Raw genomic sequence first — 22,776 nt, 5'->3', positions numbered from 1 at the left:
CCAGGCAACGTCCTGGTAAACCTCCTCTGCACTCGTTCTAAAGCTTCCACATCCTTCCTATAGTATGGCGACCAAAACTGCATACAATACTCCAGATGAGGCCTCACCAGAGTCTTATACAACTGCAACATGACCTCAGGACTCCGGAACTCAATTCCTCTGCCAATAAAGCCCAGTACACCATATGCCTTCCTCACAGCACTATTTACCTGGGTGGCAACTTTCAGAGATCTGTGTACATAGACACCAAGATCCCTCTGCTCATCCACACTACCAAGTAGCCTACCATTAGCCCAGTAATCCATCATCTTGTTATTCCTACCAAAGTGAACGACTTCGCACTTAGCTACATTGAATTCCATTTGCCACATTTCTGCCCAGCTCTGCAACTTATCTATATCCCGCTGTAACCTACCACTTCCTTCCTCACTATCCACAACTCCACCGACTTTTGTGTCATCCGCAAACTTGCTTACCCAGCTTTCAAGTCCTTCCTCTAGATCATTTATAAAGATAACAAAAAGCAATGGTCCCAAAACAGATCCTTGTGGTACACCGCTAGTAACTGCGCTCCAAGATGAACATAATCCATCAACTACTACCCTCTGTCTCCTTCCAGCCAGCCAATTCCTAATCCAAACCTCTAATGTATCCTCAATGCCATACCTCCGAAGTTTTAGCATTAGCCTACCATGGGGAACCTTATCGAACGCCTTACTAAAATCCATATACACAACATCTACTGCTTTACCCTCATCCACTTCCTTAGTCACCTTCTCAAAGAACTCAATAAGGTTTGTGAGGCACGACCTGCCCTTCACAAAACCATGCTGGCTATCCCTGATCACGTTATTCCTACCCAGATGTTCATAAATCTTATCCCTTACCATTCTCTCTAAGACTTTGCCCACCACTGAAGTCAGACTCACTGGCCTATAGTTACTAGGGCTATCCCTACTCCCTTTCTTGAACAATGGGACCACATTCGCTATCCTCCAGTCCTCTGGTACTATTCCCGTAGACAATGACGACATAAAAATCCAGGCCAATGGCTCTGCTATCTCCTCCCTAGCTTCCCATAGGATCCTGGGGTAAATGCCATCAGGCCCAGGAGACTTATCTATATTCATCCTTTCCAATATTCCCAAAACCTCTTCCCTGCATATTTCCAGGGCATCCATTCTAATTATTTGTGATTCCATATTCACATCAGCAACAGTGTCCTGTTCCTGAGTGAATACTGATGAAAAGTACTGATTTAATGTCTCTCCAATCTCCTCCGCCTCCACACACAACTTCCCACTACTATCCTTGACTGGACCGATACCTACCCTAGTCATCCTTTTATTCTTGACATACCTATAGAAAGCCTTTGGGTTTTCCCTAATCCTACCAGCTAAAGACTTTTCATGTCCCCTTCTCGCTTCTCTTAGCTCCCTCTTTAGCTCCTTCCTGGCTACCTTATAACTCTCAATCGCCCCTACTGAACCTTCATTGTGCTTCACAAGAGATTTTTTTAAAAAATAAGCACTGAAAGGGCAAGGAGAGTTATTGTGGAAAGTGGAAGTGTGGTGCAGACATCAAATGTAGGGTTATAAGAATCAGGCACAGGAATAGGCCACTTGGCCCCTCAAGACTGTTCCACTATTTGTTGGAATTGCGACCTCAATTCTGCATTCCTGACTGCCTCCTGTTAGCCTTGATGCCAGTACAAAACAAAAATCTGCATTGCTGGGGGAATTTTAGTGGACCACCTGGTGCGCACTTTGACAGTGTCTCAGGCCAACATCAAAAGGAAACATAGCACCTGGGATAGGTCAGTCAGTCCCTCTGACCTGTTCAAATAGCTCGGTTAATTTGTATTGCCATGGTTCCACATCCCTCAATCCAGACCCTAAAAAGGGTCAGAGAAAGGCAATTGTTCCTTTAGTATACAGGCTGGCTTGCCATAGTCAATGTGAACTCTATTGTTGTGTGGAACCTATGGGAGCCACAAGGCGCACACAGACCTACACCCACCCATCCACCCACCATTTGAAGCCCGATGTGAGTGGTGTAGCTGGAAAACATCAGCTACTGACAAAAACAGCAAGGAAGTGATAGGTCTGCAGCATTGAAACTGGGGGAAGAGCGCTAAAATGTCTAAGCATCCTCCACTCCCTGCTGTTGTGGAATGAAAAAGAGACAGGAGACAGAATTGGATCTTATTCTATTTTGTAGTAGAATTACTGACTGAATTGATCTTAAAAAACTGAGCACATAAAAACTTGCACTCCACACTCGGTAGTTAGGGAGAGAGTGATTACATGGAGTCGTTTTTTTTTTTGCTAACTGACGAGTCATAGAAATGCCATGTAGGAGCAAATTGCTGCCGATGCTGGTATCTGTACTGAAAACAACAAATGCTGAAGCTCCCAGGTCAGGCAACATCCAAGGAGAGAGAGAGAGAGCAAGCTCACGTTTAGAGTCCATACTGGAGCCTGAAGGTGATGTGCAGACAGCAATGGACTTTCCCTGGTCAAGATAAGGAGGTGCAGTAACCAGTGGATTTGAAAAGCAGAACAATCACTTGTCGCACGTGTGAACTATTCAGTAAAACTCTAGCCTAACTTGTCCTCAGAGTAAGATCCTCTCCGTAATCTCATCGTTAAGGGCATATAGAGGTACTGGGTTACAAAATAAGCAGCAGCTTCCGTTAGAGTCAAACAACTCGTGAGAGCAGGACCAGAGGTGTGACAAAGTAACCTAGACGTGTGGCACCTGCAAGACTTGGAGTAACCCTTAAGCAGCAAGGACAACCCATTGCACTTGCAACATGAGAGTTCACACAAACTGAATGATTCCGTCAAATAGGAAAAGGAAGTGCCGAGTATTGTCTTTGTTAGTGATCATTTTAATATCTGCTCGGGGCAAACAAAGTCTAACTACTTTAAAATATCTACCTCAAACTGTTTCTATTTGCTCAAACATGTTTGCAAAAAACATTACTTAGTTGGCAGAGGAACCATCTGGATATTAATATGGGAGGCGATTGTTGTATAGGGCATTGGTTAGGTTCAATTCTGGTTTCCCTGCTATAAGATGGATGTTGTGAAACTTGAAAGGGTTCAGAAAAGATTTACAAAGGATGTTGCCAGGGTTGGAGGGCTTCAGCTATAGGAGAAGCTCAATAGGCTGGGGCTGTTTTCCCTGGAGTGTTGGAGGCTGAGGGGTGCCTTCATAAAAGTTTCTAAAATTATGAGGGGCATGGTTAGGGTGAATAGTCAAGGTCTTTTCCCCAGGGTAGGGGAGTCCAAACTAGAGGGCATAGGTTTAAGGTGAGAGGAGAAAGATTTAAAAGGGACCTAAGGGGCAACTTTATCAGTAGACGATGGTGCATGGATGGAATGAGCTGCCAGAGGTGGTGGAGCCTGGTACAATTACAACATTTAAAAGGCATCTGGATGGGTACCTGATTAGGAAGGGTTTAGAGGGATATGGGCCAAGTGCTGGCAAATGGGACTAGATTATTTTAGGATATCTGGTCTGCATGGACAAGTTGGACCAAAGGGACTGTATCTGGCCTGCATGACTCTAGAACTTTATAAACAAGGAAAGGAAATGTACATTGCTTGTGGACTGTCAAGAAGAGTACAAATGCTAAAACAGAGGTCATCCAGATTCACGTAGAACCAATAGCTTTACATGCGCTGGAAATCATCCCAGCAAAAACACAATTTGAAAGACAAGGACCTAGTCAAATCAAGCAACAACACAACTCTCTAAATATTGGAGGAAGTAGTGGTGAAAGGATGGCTTGAAATCAGGGTCACACTGATTGCTAGAGTGAGTCTACAGGGCACCAGATATGAAGCAACAACCTAAGGTGAGAATATGTAGGAAGGAAATAACGTCATTATCTCTATGGAAACAGAGAAAGTGTTGAAGAGTATCCATGCAAGCCATCAAGGAAGGGAGTCCAGTCGGACCAGCCAAATTTGACCCTTGAGATTAAGGAGCACATTGAACAACCCAGTTCTAATGTTAAAGTTGTGTCCCTTGTCTGAACATCCTCGCTAGCAGTAATCTCTTGATGGAGAGGAATTATCTAAACTTTTAAATCAATCAATTATCTCATTTCTTAATATGAGGTGTGTTTGTGTGCGCGTGAAATTGGACCATCCAAGTACCTGACCCTTTATTATCAGTAATTGCTACTCGCCCACAAAACCAGCAGATTGTTCCTACTTCAACTCTTCGCACCTAGTGGCTTCTCTCTTCCTCAGGTGCAGTTGCTCCGTTCTGCTCCTTCGAAAGTTGCTCGCCAGCCTGATGTACTCCCGATCCACAGCCAGCTTCTGCTCCTCCAAGTCACGGATGTTCCGCAGCCACAGATGCCTGCTCTCCTGCAGGTTATTCCTCAGGTGCTGAAACAGGGCGAGAGGAAAGCAAAATGAAAAGCAGAATTGGGAAGTCTAGGTTGAGAACCGCACTTACCCCGTGTAGACATCTCTGGGCTCCAATCCGCCCCAGGCCACAACAGAGCAAAATAAAATTTCCATTCAACTATATGCAACCTCCAACCCCATCCAATTCATCCTCGGGAAGAGATGGCAACAATTCCCATCTGTACAGTACCTAAACCATGCAGAAAAATGCCCAAAATTAAATCTGGTGCTGAAACACAAAAAGGAGGCAGGGCAGATGACCAAAATACCGGCCGGATGAGTGACAAAAAAAAGGAAGACAGAGAACTAGAGGGACCTGGAGAATAAATCCCAGAGCTTCTGGACAAAACAGTTGATGTACAGCCATCAAAAACATCAAATACATGGAAACTGGCGACGCTCAAAAGGACAGAGTTGGAGCAGAGCAGGTACCTGGAAGGATATTGGAGTCATCTCAGCACCCCCCTCCTAACCTGCAATCTTCTTCCTGACCTCTCCGCCCCACCCCACTCCAGCCTATCACCCTCACCTTGACCTCCTTCCACCTATCACATCTCCATCGCCCCTCCCCCAAGTCCCTCCTCCCTACCTTTTATCTTAGCCTGCTGGACACACTTTCCTCATTCCTGAAGAAGGGCTTATGCCCGAAACATCAAATCTCCTGTTCCTTGGATGCTGCCTGACCTGCTGCACTTTTCCAGCAACATATTTTCAGCTCTGATCTCCAGCATCTGCAGACCTCACTTTCTCCTCATCTCAACTAAAGTCAATCAATTGCTTTAAAATTATTGGCAGGCAACAGGAATAAACTTAGCAGAGGCCAACTTTGATCTCCACTGGGGAGAAAACCACCTCAATAAAGGCCCTTTGGCCCTCAATGTTATGTTGACCTTTTATCCTACTCAAAGATCAAACTGACCTACACCCCCTCCATTTACCATCATCTATGTGCCTATCCAAGAATCACTTAAAATGTCCCTAATGTCTCTGACTCTACTACCATCTCTGGCAGTGCATTCCACACACCCACCATTCTATGTAAAGAACCTACCTCTCTCATCTCCCCTAAACTTTCTTCCAATCACCTTAAAATTATGCCCCTTTGTGAGACACATTTCCACGACAGGAAGTAGTCTCTGGCTATCCAGGTCTCTCATCATCTTGTAGACCTCTATCAAGTCACCTCTCATCCTTCTTCATTTTAATGAGAAAAGCCCAAGCCCCTTCAAACTTCTTTCATTAAGACATGCCCCCCAGTTCAGGCAACATCCTGTTAAATCTCCTCTGCACCCTCACAAGCTTCCACATTCTTCCTATATTGAGGCGACCAAAACTGAACACCATATGCCAAGTGTGCTCTAACCAGGGTTTTGTAGAGCTGCAGCAAAACCTCGTGGCTTAAACTCAATCCCCCAGCTAATAAAAGCCAATACACCATATGCCTTCTTAATGCTGTGAACTTGAGTGGCAACTTTGAGGGATCTATGGATGGGGACCCAAAGATCCTTCCATTCCTCCACTCTGCCAAGAATCTGGGCTTTAACCCTGTAATCTGCATTCAAAATCGGCCTTCCAAAACGAATTACTTCACACTTTTCCAGGTTGAACTCCATCTACTACTTCTCAGTCCAGCTCTGCATCCTGTCAATGTCCCGTTGCAACATACAACAGCCCTCCACACTATCCGCAACTCCACCAACTTTCATGTCATCGACAAACTTACAAACCCACCCTTCCACTTCCTCATCCAAGCCATTGATAAAAATCAAATAGCTGACATCCCATGACAGACCCCTACGAAACACCACTGGTCACCAAGCTCCAAGTTGAATACTTTCCATCAATTAACATTCTCTGTCATCTATGGGACAGCCAATTCTATATCCAGACAGCCAATTTTCCTAGTATCCCATGCTTCCTTACTTTCTGAATGAGCCTACTATGGGGAACCTTATCAAATACCTTGCTAAAATCCATGTACACCACATCCACTGCTCGACCTTCATCAATAGGTTTTGTCACATCCTCAAAGAATTCAGTCAGGTTTGTGAGACATGACTTGTCCCTCACAAAGCCATACTGACAATCTCTAATCAAACTATGCTTCTCCAAATAAATCATAAATCCTGCCTCTCAGAATCTTGTCCAATAATTATCGCCAAAGGTACAGCAATCCCTTCCCTCGCTTCCCATAGTAACCTTGGGTATATCCCATCTGTCCCAGGTGATTTCTGCTTTTTAAGATTTTCAGCACGTTCTCCTTCTTAACATCGAGCTGTTTGAGCATATCAGCCCATTTCACGCTGTCCTCACAAATGACAAAGTCCCCTTCAGTAGTGAATACTGAAACAAAGTGTTCATTAAGGACTTGCCTTCCCTCTCCGACTCCAGACACAAGTTCCCTCCACTATTCCCCGATTGGCCCGATCCTCACGCTGGCCATCCTCCTGTTCCTCTCAGAAGTGAGGAACTCCTTGGGGTTTCCCTTAATTCTGCTTGCTAAAGATTTTTCATGCCCCCTTCCAGCTCTCCTAAGTCCATTCTTCAGTTCCTCCCTGGCTGCCTTGTAATCTTCTAGAGCCCTGTCTAATCCTTACTTCCTCAACATTAAATAATTTTTTCTTCACTCTACCATCCCATCCTTGTTTCAGTGAGATAAACATATTCAGCACTTGCAGCAAATGCTCCCTAAACAACCTCCACACATTTTTATTGTGCATTTCCCAGAGAATATCTTTTCCCAATTTATGCTCCACAGTTCCTGCCTAATAGCAATGATAATAAACATGTGGTGAATCTCTTGCGGATACCCACCATCTCCCTTAGGGCAGAGAGATGTTAACAAATCATATGTCGTATTTTTGAATCCAGTGCAAAGCCAAAATTGATCTCTAGATTTTTTAAAAATGGCTTCATTTTCCTTTCTCTAATTGCTCTCTTCTATCCTAATCACCTGAAGTAATTGAAACTAGCCAGGAGAAAGGTTCGAAAAGAAATGTGTAAAGAACTAAAAGACGCAGAAAAATATTCCAGATAACAGCACCTTTTTGTTCATCTTTTATCTCTCGCTGGACTTAACCTTTGAGTTCCAAGTTAAAAACCAGGAAATCCCAACAAATAATTAAGATGAAAGCCAAATACTTCAGATGTTGGTGATCAAAGATAAAATTAACAAGAACTGGAGAAACTCAGCATCTGTGGCGAGAGAGAGAGAGACAGAGTTCAGAACAGCAGTTCATTGGTCTCGAAACATTAACGCTGTTCCTCCTGCCACAAATCTGCCAGACCTCCCGAGTTTCTCCAGCACTGTTTTTAATCAGAGCTTGGTCAGAACAGGAAGTAGATGAGGTTATAAAATGGCTGGATTGAATCTGACCTGCCTCCCCCTGCAGGAGAGCACAATTGTTATGATCTTTTAGTTGCTAATTTACACAAGAGGGACATCTAGTTACACCCTTGTAGATTCAGTTGCCAGGAGGGTGCTGGTCAGCCTGTACCTCCAATAGGACTAGGTAACGAATTCCTGACGGACTGGGCTCCAAACACATCCTCACTCCACAACCCAACCCAGCCCAGCTCAGCTCATCTTGAAAACACAAACATTAAGTATGAAGCGTGAGTAAGCCAGTTTGATAGTAACATTCCTCAGGGAGAAAAAAAAAGTGAGGACTGCAGACACATTCCTAATGAAGAGCTCATGCAGAAACGTTGACTCTCCTGCCCCTTGGATGCTGGCTGACCGGCTGTGCTTTTCCAGTGCCACACATTCCGCAATCAAACCAGAAGTACAAAACTCATGCAATCATTGCATGAATCTTTGGTGAGTTTTACATACAGCCTCAAGCATAGACCTAAAGATACTCACTCTGCTATTTAGCCCAAGGCCACAAAACATAGAAAATAAGAAGGGTGGGCCATTCAGTCCTTCAAACCTGCTCAGTCATTCAATATGATCATGGCTGATCATCTAACTCAGTCCCCGTTCCCACTTTCTCCCCATACCCTTTGATCCGTTTAGCCTTAAGTGACCATATCTAACTCGTTAAAGCCTTGAGTTGAATGATTAAATTGAATGCTGATCTCCCAGCCCCTTAATGGCATCAACTGCTTTCTTTGGCAGAGAATGCCACGGCCACAAAAGAAAAACACCCAAAAAGAGAGGAGATTGAGAAACGGAGGTCAGAAAAAGTTAATGATAAATAATTAGTTTCACTTTTACTCAGCGTTTCTAACCGCTGACTAATAAAAGGGGACTAAGCAGGAAAGCAAGAGAAACTGTAGCTACAGCAAAACTACATGCGCTTGACATACTTATTAGGAATAAAAAGTGATGCATTAAATAGGGCAACTAAAATGTGTTAAGAAATGCATTTCATTTCGGTCAGATGCTGATAATAAGAAGCCACGCTGGTTACTTCCCCTGAAACAAACATTAACTTCCTTATTAGACTGTTAATGAAAGCAGCACAACAGTCAGTCATTGTAGCAAAAAGCAATAATTAAAAATGGCTTCACACGAAGGAAACTCTGATAGCTAAAATAAAATACTGCGGTTACCGGAAATCAGAAATAAAAGCTGAAAGCACTGGAGAAACTCAGTGGGTCTGGTCACATATGCAGAGAGAGAGAGAGAGCGAAAAACAGTTAACGTTTTGAGTCTGACACGACGCTTCAAGTTTTGGCAGTTGACTGCTAGAATTGACTTGGGGGAGCCGATGTTGGACTGGGGTGGACAAAGTTAAAAATCTCACAAAACCAGGTTATAGTCCTTATTTGGAGGCACTAGCTTTCGGAGCGCCGCTCCTTCATCAGATGGTTGCCATCACTTTCTCATCAGGTGATCAGGATTGACCAGTAAGAAAAAGTTAGACATCGTTTAGTATCTGCAACTATGGGAAAAGTTAGATAAATACTTCCCACTCTTCTCACCACCCATGGTTAGAGCATGGTCCAACTTTATTACTGATCGCCAAGCAGGAGACATTATTTCTTCAGTTTGTAGATTTGCAGAAAAATTGCTTGGGTGAAGTGAACTCGGTTCACAAAAAAAAAATGAAATGGTTAAAGTAAAGTAAAGAGAAACACAACTCCTTGCTTGGAGCCTGGCACCAAACTATCATATCTTTTATTCTTCGCTGAGTGAGGCATTGGCAAGGAGTCGGGAATCAAACAATTAAATTGTATTCCGATTTCCCAGCCCCTTCCTTTTCAGAGAATAATACATAGAATTTCAATCCCTTGAGTGTGCACATTCCTCAGGATAACCAATTAGCTCATACTTCCGGATCGTTCCCCGTTCGCAGTGACAAAAAGTGATAGTGTCATGTTCTTAATACTACTCCGGACTTTTTAAATTGGTTCATGAGATGGGGGCTTTACTGACTAGGCCAACATTTATTGCCTACCCCTCATTTTACCCAGAGGCAAGTTACGAGTCAACTATTTGGGTACATCTGGAGTCACACGTAGGCTAGACCACAAGGATTGCAGATTTTCTTCCTTAGAAAGGATAGCATTGATTTTTTCTTACAACAATTGACAGTTCCATTAGGTCAGCTTTTCATTGTTTCAAACTTTTTTTATCACCACCTGCCATGCTGAGATTCGAACCAGTGAGCCCGACAACATTAGGGCGGCACGGTGGCACAGTGGTTAGCACTGTTGCCTCACAGCACCAGAGACCCGGGTTCAATTCCCGACTCAGGCGACTGACTGTGTGGAGTATGCACGCTCTCCCCGTGTCTGCGTGGGTTTCCTCCGGGTGCTCCGGTTTCCTCCCACAGTCCAAAGGTGTGCGGGTCAGGTGAATTGGCCATGGTAAATTGCCCATAGTGTTAGGTAAGGGGTAAGTGTAGGGGTATGGGTGGGTTGCGCTTCGGCGGGTCGGTGTGGACTTGTTGGGCCGAAGGGCCTGTTTCCACACTGTAAGTAATCTAATTAATCTGGGGTTCTGGATTAACAGCTCATTGACATTACCACACAACCACGGTCTCCTCCTGTAACCTTGGCCGGCTCGTCTGCGCAGCATCTGGGATGTCCTTCTGTGGAAAGGTGACTAAAGTTTTCGATGGAACCATTTTAGGCCAAGCCTCAAGTTAAGATTGTGGGGCAGACTTTTCTTGTCAGTGAAAAGGATTGGCCAGTAACTAAAGGGAAAGTATAGGTGATTGGGGATGGTTACAGCTGGCAGGAAGAAGTTAAGTGGTAGGGGTCAGGAAAAGGATCAATGTCAACAAGACCAAAAAGGCGGCCTAAGGTCGCAGAATTGTTTGGTTCAGAAGAAGGCCATTCAGCCCATTGAGTGCACAAGTATTTTGACTTGGTGCCATTCTCAAGTCCTTCCGCCCACTCCCGCCTCCCCTTGCTTAATATTCCTATTTAAATAATCACCCATTGTTCTCTTGAATGTCTCAGTTGAACCTGATTCTACCACATTTCTAGCAGCAAAGGAGCAGGAGAATTGACGTTTCGGGTGAAAGGTCGATTCCCCTGTTCCTTGGATGCTGCCTGACCTGCTGCGCTTTTCCAGCAACACATTTTTCAGCTGATTTCCAGCTTCTGCAGTTCTCACTTTCTCCACCACATTTCTAGGCAGTGCACTCCAGACCTGGACTATTCACTGGGTGGGAAAATCTTGTTTTTTTCCCCCTCACCTCATAGTTGCTCCTTATGCACAAACCCTAAACCCACCCCCAGTCCCCAATTCCCAATCCTGCTGGAAGGTTTGAGGGATCTCTGCTCAGACCAGAGCTCTCAACAATAAAAGACAAGACTGACACTAGAAGAGTCCATGCGCACCCTCGCAGTTAGGAATGAATTCAGCCCAAAATTAAGAGGGGACAATGTGTTTGCCATGTGAACAATGGATCACCACACACACAACCTACACAGCAGCATGTTGACAACGTTCAGGCCCCAGAGTCATGGTTCAAGACCAATTCTCAGGCCATGAGTACGACAAAGTTGCCATTTTAGGTGGCATTCTAACTCAAGGGCACTATTGAGTTAGCCCATCCCCTTGGAAGGGCAGGGGTGTTCCAGCTCCTTATCCCAGGCTGACATTTACCTTGCTGTCGATATCATTTCAAAATAAAAACCCAAAATCAATGATCTGCTCATAATCTTTTAACAAGGGGCATGAACCAAGTGGACAGGAAGCAACTGTTCCTCTTATTCAAAAGGCTCAATAATGAGGGAGGCAGTGGTCGGAATCTGGAAGGCAGAAAGCCTCAACCTCTTTGAAAAAGCACTTGAAATGTCATAAGGTTCAAGCCTAAGTGCTAGACAGTAGGAATAATGCAGATAGCATGGCACATACTTGATAAGCTGAAGGGCCCCTGTACAGCTATGACATCAACATTGTTAGTGGAATCGTGGCACGTGTCAACAGTAATGTCGGGAAACATGACTGAACAATGGCTACAATTCGAAAAGCACTATCATAGATGTGCTTTACAGCCATAGGATGTGAAAGCCGCTATATAAATGCAAGCTTTTTTACTGCCTGTTCTCAGTTCACCTATACTGTAAGGTTAGCAACTGCATGAGGCAGTTTGGCACCCCGTCCAAAGCTGGGGGAGTGGGGAGTGGGGTACGTGAGACTCAGTGAATGAAACCTGAAGCGAAGCACCCAAGGAACTGTGCTGTTTGTCCCTTTGGCTTCACTGGATCCAGATCCAATAGAACGGACTTCGTACCGACAAAGACGCTCTGCAGAAAGACATTTGTTCTGATAACTAGGGGTTGAGGGGTTGCAATTTAACAGAACTGTTTCTCAGGAGATTAATTCTACCCCATAATGTGCCTGCACCTTTACTAAAACAGAAACTGCGACAGCACAAGTTATATTCCAGTCAGAAAAAAATCTGAAAAGTGAATATTTAACTAAAAGTAGAAACATAAGAATAGAATAACAGCTCACCTCAGGATTAACCAGGACATAAAGAGAGTTTGTGCAGTGGATTGTTTGATTATTCTATTAACTGAACAATCAGAGGAACAAGACTCCAAATTCACGTCTGTTGGAAAGCTCAGAAAAGGAACAGAAAATATTTTCAAAACGCTTTCTCTACAGAATCTTAAAACCAAAAGTAGAATATAGCAGAATGGATCAGCAGGGGCTCTCTTTCAGATAAGTGCCTTCCAAACTCAGTTGGGATTTGGAAGCCCATTTGTTCATGTAACTGCACAATTCGAAAATATAGGTAAGGTCAGGCAGGGTCAATGTGGATTTGATAAGGAGGAACCGGTGGATGTGATGTATTTTGATTTTCAGAAAGTTTTTAATAAAGGTCCTACACAGTTTAGTAAGCCAAATTTGCATTCATGGGATAGAGGGCAATGTAGTGACAACAATTGTTTAACAGGCAAATAACAGTCCAAAATAAATTCTTTAGATGGCAGGATGTGACTGGAGAGGTAGTACAAGGATTACTGGTTAGGACCAGCCATTCACAGTCTTATCAATGATTTGAATCCAAAAGCCAAATAAAATATCACCAAATTGGTCAATAACAGAAACTTGATGAGAGATTAGGAATCATTCATGTCCAAAAGGACCCAAGGTATTCTTGTTAATTTGGACTGTGTTGAGCAATTAGGGAGGCAGATGGTATGTCAACTTTTATCACATTATGATTTAGTGCAGGAGTTAAGTCATCTTTCTGTAATTATACCGAGCATTGGTATGCGCACATCTGGAGCACCGTAGATGTCCAGACTGATTCCTGGAATGATGGGCTAATCTTTGGGGAAAGATTGAGGAAGCTGCATGGATCTATATCCTCTAGAGCTAGAAAACCAGGAGATGTTGAAACTTACAAGTTTCTTACCAGGAATCAATTGGGTTGATGCAGGGAAATCATACCCCATGGCTTTGTTGAGGAGGTGCAGTCTAAGACCATAAGTCATGGAAGTAGTAGACCATTCAGCTCATTGAATGGCAGAACAGATCCAATGAGATTGTTGTCAATCCGATCATGGCAAGATGGGCTCAATAAACTGAATATGTTGCTCCCATGTTCCTTAAATGATGGACCAACATAAACCGATTGAAGAACTTGCAGCTGGTTTAATTTTGGACACTTGGAAACCGTGCAAACTAATTTACCACAGAAGGGAAGCGTGTGGACTCCATTAACTTTCTACTGTATTGCGAATGGCTTCTTCACTCCAAACTAGGAGAACATGTTCAACAAGAACTGAGCTACTGGAATTGACATACACACCATCAGGAAAAAAAGTGCTAAAAATGTTGCAGGCAGCTCCACCAAAAGGCACAAATGTAACAGCTCAGTCTGAATCCAATTTGGAAACAAGCTACATTATATCAGGTAGCCAGAACAATAACCAACTCCATTTAAAATCTTATCTGAAAACCAACCCCTTCAAATTACAAGGTACATCACAGTCCAACGACAACCTACCAACTTACAAGAGCCTTGATTAGACTTTAAGATGGCATCTTAGATCAACAAACCAGACTGGGCTTGCAGGAGACAAGAGATCATAAACCAAAGACTGCTGATAATTTATAATCTTTACCTGCAACAAATCACAAGTGTGTGGGCATGAGCGAGAGAAGTCACATTTAATTCTGGTAAGGGTGTGAGAATAAATAACTTTGGGCGGCACGATGGCACAGTGGTTAGCACTGCTGCCTCACAGCGCCTGAGACCCGGGTTCAATTCCCGACTCAGGCGACTGACTGTTTGGAGTTTGCACGTTCTCCCCGTGTCTGCGTGGGTTTCCTCCAGGTGCTCCGGTTTCCTCCCACAGTCCAAAGATGTGCGGGTCAGGTGAATTGGCCATGCTAAATTGCCCGTAGTGTTAGGTAATGGGGTAAATGTAGTGGTATGGGTGGGTTGCGCTTCGGCGGGTCGGTGTGGACTTGTTGGGCCGAAGGGCCTGTTTCCACACTAAGTCTAATCTAATCTAATCTAAACTATTTCAAATCTCTCAAAAGCTTGCTGCTGGAAACATTTACTTGTGATACAGAGGAGAAGAAAACAGAGTCATAAAGAAAGGACATTCTACCCATTGAATCTATGCCAAAAAAAAAACACTTTCCCCATGATTCTAATCCCATTTTCCAGCACTTGGCCCTTAGCCTCAAAGCATCAAAAAATTAAACACCACTAGGCTATAGTTCAACAGGTTTAATTGGAAGCACTAGCTTTCAGAGCACTGCTCCTTCATCAGGTGGTTGTGGAGGACACAATTGTAAGACAGAATTTATAGCAAAAGTTTACAGTGTGATATACATTGAAAAATACCTGGATAGTTTGTTAAGTCTCTTATCTGTTAGAATGACCGTGATAGTTTCATTTCTTTCATATGTAAATCACAAAGCATTTTTCAAGTTACATTCTCAGGTTAACGTTAACAATTGGTGTCAGCCCAGATAATGCGCCCTTAGCCTCGTAAGCCATGTCATCACAAGTGCACATCTAAATATTAAAGGTCATTGAATGCCCTACTCTGCCTAAACATACATGAGAAGTCTTTGGCAGGTAGTATCAAAGAAAGCCCTATGGGCAGCACAGTGGTTAGCACTGCTGCCTCATAGTGCCAGATACCCAGGTTCAATTCCCGCCTCAGGCAAATGCCTGTGTGGAGTCCCCTGGGCCTGATGGGATTTATCCTAGGATTCTCTGGGAAGCCAGGGAGGAGTTTGATCTTTAGGTCATCATTGTCTACAGGAATAGTGCCAGAACACTGGAAGATAGCAAATGTTGTGTCCTTGGTCGAGTTAAGTAGAGATAACCGTCATAATTACAGACCGGTGAGCCTTACTTCTGTTGTGCGTAAAGTGTTGGAAAGGATTGTAAGAGATAGGATTTATAATCATCTAGAAAGGAATAAGTTGAGTAGGGATAGTCAACGCGGTTTTGTGAAAGGTAGGTCGTGCCTTTCACAACTTATTGAGTTCTTTGAGAAGGTGACCAAATAAGTGAATGAGGGTAAAGTGGTTGATGTGGTGTATATGGATTTCAGCACAGCGTTTGATAAGGTTCCCCACAGTAGGCTCTTGCAGAAAATATGGAGGCATGGGATTGAGGGTGATTTAGTGGTTTGGATCAGAAATTGGTGAGCTGACAGAAGACAGAATGGTGGTTGTTGGGAAATGCTCAACCTGGAGTTCAGTTACTGGTGGTGTACTGCAAGGATCTGTTTTGAGCTCACTGCTGTTTGTCTATTTTATAAATGACTGGGATGAGGGTGTCGAAGGATTTGTGGATCTCACTAAGGTCGGTGGAGTTATGGGTGGTGCAGAAGGATGTTGCAGGTTACAGAGGAGCATAGATAAGCTGCAGAGCTAGGCTGAGAGGTGGCAAATGGAGTTTAATGTGAAAAAAAGTGTGAAGTGTTTCACTTTGTAAGGAGTAACAGGAATACAGAGTAATGTGCTAATGGTAAGATTCTTGGTAGTGTGGATGAGGAGAGAGAGATCTCGGTGTCCCTGTCCATAGATCCCTGAAAGTTGCCACCCAGTTTGATAGTGTTGTTAAGGAGGTGTATGGTGTGTTAGCTTTTATTGGTAGAGGGATTGAGGTCATTTTGCAGCTGTACAAAACTCTGGTGTGGCTGGACTTGGAGTATTGTGTACAGTTCTGGTTGCCACATTATCGGAAGGATGCGGAAGCTTTGGAAAAAGTGCAAAGGAGATTTACCAGGATGCTGCCTGGTATGGAGTGATGGTGGTAAGAGGAAAGGCTGAGGGACTTGAGGCATTTTTCATTAGCGAGAAGGGTCTGAATAGAGACATACGAGATGATGAGGATTAGCTAGGGTGGACAACGAGAGCCTTTTTCTTCCGATGGTGATGGCTAGCATGAGAGGACATAGATTTAAATTGAGGGGTGATAGATATAGGACAGATGTCAAAAGTAGGTCCTTTACTCAGTTAAGTAATGGTCATTGTATAAACATATGGATGATAATGGAATAGTGTAGGTTAGATGGGCTTCAGATTGTTGCACCGATCTGTGAAACCATTGAGGGCCGAAGGGCCTGTATTGCGCTGTAATGTTCTGTATTCTGTGTTAAATGTGACAAGGATTTCTGTCGCTACCATCCTTACAGTGAGCGAGTTCTAGTTACCCACCACTTTCTCAGCGCAAAAAAAATTTTTTCATGTCCCCTCTCAACCTCCTGGCCCTTACATAGAACAATACAGCGCAGTACAGGCCCATCAGTCCTTGATATTGCGCTGATCCAAGCCCACCTAACCTACACTAGCCCACGATCCTCCATATGCCTATCCAATGCCCGTTTAAATGCCCATAAAGAGGGAGAGTCCTCCAATCTACCTTCAATCTATGCCTTTGGTCATCGTTCCCTCCATTAACGGGAAAAGTTCTTTCCTCTCTGTGCCTGTCAGAATGTTATCTATCTCAATCATGTCTCCTCTCAGACTCCTCTGCTCCAAGGAAAAACAAACCCAGTCTGTCCAATCTCTCTTCTTTACTAAAATAACTGCTTCCACAACAGAACATACTGATAATAGGCAGGAAACATACATTCTGTTTACAATACATTACAGAAGCAGGAATAGGCCATTTAGTCCTCTCCTCCCTGAAGCTTATTGCAATATACGTTAAGACAGATCATGCCATATTTATATTTCAACTATATTTCCTGGTCTTTGATCCATATCACTTGGCATCATTACTGAACAAAAACCTATTGATCTCAGTTTTGAAAATTTAATTTGGTCTCAGCATGTATTACCATTTTTGGGAGAGAATTGCTATACCCTCTTAAATGAAACCACACTTCCTAAATTCACTCTTGAATGATCTCGCTCTAATTTTAAAGTTCTGCCCTGCTGTGCTGGTTCAGGAGGAAGTAACTTTGCTGTATCTACTTCTCATCTTTTATCAGTTTAAGGACCCCGTTGGTTCATCGAACCCGCCCACAAGTTTCTAATGGCAAGAGAATCAAAGGCATACTTTAGGGGGAGGGGGGGATTCCAAACCCACCTCCGCCTGCCTGTACCATACACTCAATTACAATCCAACTTCAAACGCAATGTGTGAGTGGGAGGAACACTTCTGCAATCAGGTTATATTTATAGTTACTTCAAAACATCGGCTAACCACAGGCTGCAAATGATGGACATTTGACAATGTAAAATTTACCCAAATGCACTTGTAAATGAGACACCTGCGCTGACACTGTTTCATGGACAACTACAGAGGACAAGAGGCAACAGATTTCAGGCGGGCAAAGACACTAGCAGAGAATGCCCTGTGTGTGCATGTGTAGGGTAATAAGTTGGATCAGGAAGTCTGCTTACACATATGGGATTATCTTCCTAGAAAGATTTTTGCCCCACACAGTGTGGAGACAGTCAAATATGATCTGAAGTGACTGCGGATCCTTCATTTGACATATCTTACCATACTCCAAACTACTACTGTTGGTGAACAGCTCAGGTCTTTTCCCTAGAGTGAGGAAGCCCAAACTAGAGGGCATAGGTTTAGGGTGAGAGGGGGAAGATATACAAGGGATGGAAGGGGCAATGTTTTCACACAGAGTGGTGCATGTATGGAATGAGCTGCCAGGGGAAGAGGTGGAGGCTGGTACAATTCCAACATTTAAAAGGCATTTGGATACTTGGATGAATAGGAAGGTCTTAAAGAGATATGGGCCAAATACTGGCGAATAAGACTGGATTAATTTAGGATATTTGACCGGTATGGATTAGTTGGACCAAAGGGTCTGTTTCCGTGCTGTATAACTATGATGATGGTAATATTGAGGAGCAGTATAGCCAACCGGTGTGTAGATGATATTGCATTAACTATTAAAGTCTTTTAAATTTTTAGCCACTCATCTCTTTCCCCTTACAAACATCACCGCCTGCTTAGTGAGATTCTTTGGAAGATGCTAAACTTTTAATGTTTACTGGAAAAGCCTTCAGTTTCTGTCATTTGGTGCAACTGTTGCCAACACTCAAAAGGTGATAAATATTTGTCTTGCAAAAAAAAAATCAGAACTGCAGTGTTTCAGAACCTCTGAGCAAAGTGTCAATAAGGTAACCAGTGCAAATCTGAATTGAGAGCACATTTCATGTTAACTTAGTCCAGGACTTTTTACAAAAGTCATATGAGAACTTCAAAAATAAAAATTTGACAGCCCCATTGAAACATTGGGGCAATGTGGTGACTCAGTGGTTAGCACTGCTACCTCTCAGGTTCAATTCCAGCCTCAGGCGACTGTCTGTCTAGACTTTGCACATTATCCCTGAGTCTGAGAGAGTTTCCTCCGGCTGCTCCGGTTTCCTCCCACAATCCAAAAGATGTGCAGGTTAGGTGGATTGGCCATGCCAAATTGCCCATAATGTCTGGGGATGTCAGGCTAGGTGGGTTGGCCTTGGGAAATGCAGGGTTGGGACTGGTTCTGGGTGGGATAGTCTTCAGAGGGTCAGTGTGGACTTGACGGACCGAATAGTCTGTTTCCAAACTTTAGTGAAGCTGTTAAAACAAACATTCAATCACAAATCAATTTCAAAGGGTTGTTGATTAAAAGACTCTGTCCAATGATTAGAATACAGCAATTTTCCACATGATCAGAGGCATGTGTAAAAACAGACCACAAGTACGTAACGGTACCCACCACTTCAAGGGCTGAAAACATCATTTGCAAGAGGAGACCTGAATAGATAGCAAGACTTACCTCAAGCTTAGCTTCATTCAGATCTTCACAGTTTATTTTCAGTTCACCTATTTGTTTCAACCACGTCACCAGCGTCTCAATTTCTCCAGACAGCTCCTTTGTCTGCAAGTAGTTGAAATTTAAATATTTAAAGAAACAGCTAGTGAAAAGGGAAGGATTTCACTTGCCTTTGGTGGTCAAAAAAATCTTGCATTACGTTCACTTTTACTTTATCTAATTAAAACACAAATAATTAGGGGCAGATGATTTTCGAGAAGAACATTTACATGAAGCTACAAATGATTAGAACAAAAAAAAATCAATTTATTTTGATCATTTAATGAGATTATGGACACATGCATTAACATCTTTGTTCACTGTGGAATGTGGGTGTCACCGACTGAGCCAGCATTTATTACTCATCCCCAATTTCCCCAGACATGTTTTCTTGAACTGCTGCAGTCCACGTGATATCAGTCAACTACTCAGAAAAAAAAAGGGTTCCATTTGGCCCAGCAAATGTGAAGTGACAACGATGTCATTTCAGGGCAGGATGCTGTGTGGCTTGGCTACCCTTATCTAGGGTGAGGTTCTGGATTTGGATGGTACTGTCGAGGGAACACTTGTGAATTACTGTAGTGGTATCTTGTAAACGGTAAGCGCTGTTGCCACTGCATGGCACTGCAGAGTGTGAATGTTGGAAGGTAGTGGATGGACATCCCCATTGAATGGAACTGCACTCATCCAAGTACAGAGTATTCAGCCGTGCTCCTGACTTATGCTTTGTATATAGTGGACTGGATTGGAGTGCCAAGTGGCGAGTGGGATGGTGAAATGTGGATGCAAGTAGGAGGTGGCTATAACTGGTCAGTGGGAAGAGTGGAGCAGATGGGTGGAAAGGAAGATGGACAGGTTAGGTCAGATTAACAAGATGGGGGGGGGGGGGGGTGCGGAAGAGGCTGGGCTGGGCCTGGGATGAGGCGGGAAGTGGGGTGGTGGTGAGGAGATTTGAAAACGGGTGAATTCTATATTTAGGCCATATGGTTGTAAACACAAAAGGCAGAAGATGAGGTGTTCTTCCTCATAGGCTTTCTGATTGCCACTTTCTTCTAGTTGTACTGGAATGGAAAAGTGCAATGCATCTGACCCTATGTATGGGGTTATATTTCATTACCCAGAAAGTAAACTGGGTCAGCCATATAAATACACTGGCTACAAGAGCAGATCAGAGGCTGGGAATTCTATGGTGAGTAGTTCACCACTTGACACTCCAAAACAGTCCTCTGGCTGAATACTCTGTACTTGGATGAGTGCAGTTCCATTCAAAGGAGCCCTCCATCCACTACCTTCCAACATTCACTCTCTCCAGTGCCATTCAGTGGCAACAGTGTGTACCATTTACACAACACCACTCCAGTAATTCACAAGTGCTCCCTCAACAGTACCATCCAAATGCAGAACCCCTCACCCTAGACAAGGGCAGCAGGTGCCACATTTCTCCCAGCCCCACTATTTTCTCCTCTCTTTATTTCTCAGCCTCCTTCCCCTCCCCCAATCTGAAATGAAAAGGTTCGGACCTAAAACGTCAACTCCCCTTTTCTTATGCTGTGCTTTTTTCCAGCTCCATCTTTATCCACTCCCTACATCTCGTGCAAACAGCCACTAAAACATAGTGCATGAACAATATATGAAAGTGATATCAGAATAACATGGGGTCAGGCAAAATGACTAGATTCTTCTCTATCATTCCAAATCAAATCAATCAATCTGATACGATGGTTATCTGGCCTCCTCAACTTTTCCCATAATTCAACTACATTCACGATATCATCTAACAAACACCTATTGTATCAACAAAGCAAAGATGTGGATGAGTGTGTTTGAGAAATCATTATCAGTTCATTTAGCCAAGGCAGCATCTTTGCCGTACACTCACAGATGCATTACATTCCAAGCACAGCACAAAGTTGTTTAACTCCTTGGGCGTTGATCCCACAAACACCTTACGACAGAAGGTATATAAAAACATTCATCCATAACTTACCTTGCCAACAACTTGCTGATAATTGTGCCTTTAACATAGCAAACTAACAGCATAGAAAAATAGCCCTTTGGACCATGCTGGTCAAAAACAACCTCACCATTCTCATCCCATTTTCCAGCAACTGACCCACAGTATCACATGCCCTGGCATCACAAGTGTCCATCTAAATACTTCTTAAAAGTATTGAGGGTTTCTACCTTGACCAGACTTACAGACATTCCTTACAGGTGTTCCTCTACTCCTCTAAACCTTCTGTTCCTTTCCTTAAATCTATGCCCCTGCTCCCACCCATTGAGCCCTCTATCAAGCGGGAAAGTTTCTTCCTGGTAAATCTACTGCACACCCTTTCCAGTACTATCACACTCCTCCTATAAAGTAGATTCCAGCTGTCACCTAACCAACATCTTGCACATTTCCAACGTAACCTCCCTGCTCTTAAATTCTATGCCTGGCTAATAAAAAGGTAAGCAGGAGAAAGTGAGGACTGCAGATGCTGGAGATCAGAGTCGAGAGTGTGGTGCTGGAAAAGCACAGCAAGTCAGGCAGCATCCGAGGAGCAGGAGAATCGACATTTCAGGCATTAGCACTTCATCAGGCTCATGCCCGAAACATTGATTCTCCTGCTCCTCGGATGCTGCCTGACCGGCTGTGCTTTTCCAGCACCACACTCTTGACTCTAAGAAAGGTTAGTGCCTTCTTAACTCCTTAATCCACCTGTGCTGATGGCTTCAGGGACCTGTATACATTCACACTGAGGTGCCTTTGATCCTCTGTGCTTCCCAAGATCCTACCAGCCATCATGTATTCCCTTGCCTTATTTGCTCTGCTAACATGCATAAACTCATTTATCTGAATTGAATTCCATTTGCTATTGATCAGCCCCTCTGTATCCTATTCTGGTTCAAGGCCATTTTTTGCAAAATTACTTCTCAACCATCCTGCATTCACAACTAAATCATTCATGTAAACAACAAACATCTACTACCCCAGGACATATAACAATGTAAGTTCATAAACAGGTTGATGTGATGGTTTTTGCATTAGGGTGAAGAGTGTTAGCGTACCGTGTGTGCTAGCCTGCTTCTCGTGTTCAGCCAATACCAGAAATGCAAACAGAAAGCCAAACGTGCAAATGTTTCCTCTTTAATGCATAGCAGCCCTGTCAAACACCATCAGCTTCACCTCCTCTTGGTAACACAAGAGGTCCCTTGTTGCTCCAGGTTAAAATGTTTCCCAGGTCCGTAGGCTTACTGTTTGCTGGTACACTTACACAGACTTACCAGACTCCCACTGATGGGCAAATAGCTCAATTCTCTCAGCTCTCCAATAATACAGGCCTCATTTCTCTTTCCTGGAAGAATGCCCTTATTTCAGGGGATTATGGACAGTGATCTTGACAGGGTGACTCCCTTTGTCCTACTAAGGTTAGGACATTCCCTAAGATGGAAGATTTCAATACTAGGGGGTACATTTTTAAGGTGAGAGGAGAGAGATTTTTAAAAAGACATTGGGGGCAAAGTTTTTTTTAAAAACACAAAGGTTCAGGTGTGGAATGAACTTCCCGAGGAAGGGGTGGATGGGCGCAGTTACAATATTTATCTAAGTAAATAGGAAAGATTGGAGGGATACGGGCCAGGACAGGGT

The 22,776-nt window shown here is 43.6% G+C and overlaps 1 protein-coding gene across 1 annotated transcript in view; it reads right to left on the bottom strand.

The window, feature by feature from the left end:
- Nucleotides 1-22,776, bottom strand: part of lrmp (lymphoid-restricted membrane protein) — a 164,442-nt gene that overhangs the window by 78,535 nt on the left and 63,131 nt on the right. Inside the window, exons 15-16 of the mRNA XM_060843072.1 lie at nucleotides 19,110-19,211; nucleotides 4,243-4,406 (exon numbers count right to left, since the gene is read on the bottom strand). Coding sequence (XP_060699055.1) covers nucleotides 4,243-4,406; nucleotides 19,110-19,211 — 266 coding nt within the window. The remainder of the gene's footprint in view (nucleotides 1-4,242; nucleotides 4,407-19,109; nucleotides 19,212-22,776) is intronic.

The sequence above is a fragment of the Hemiscyllium ocellatum genome, chromosome 23 (genome assembly GCF_020745735.1).
Source record: "Hemiscyllium ocellatum isolate sHemOce1 chromosome 23, sHemOce1.pat.X.cur, whole genome shotgun sequence".
Lineage (NCBI taxonomy): Eukaryota > Metazoa > Chordata > Chondrichthyes > Orectolobiformes > Hemiscylliidae > Hemiscyllium > Hemiscyllium ocellatum.
This window is presented reverse-complemented; position numbering and strand designations above follow the sequence as displayed.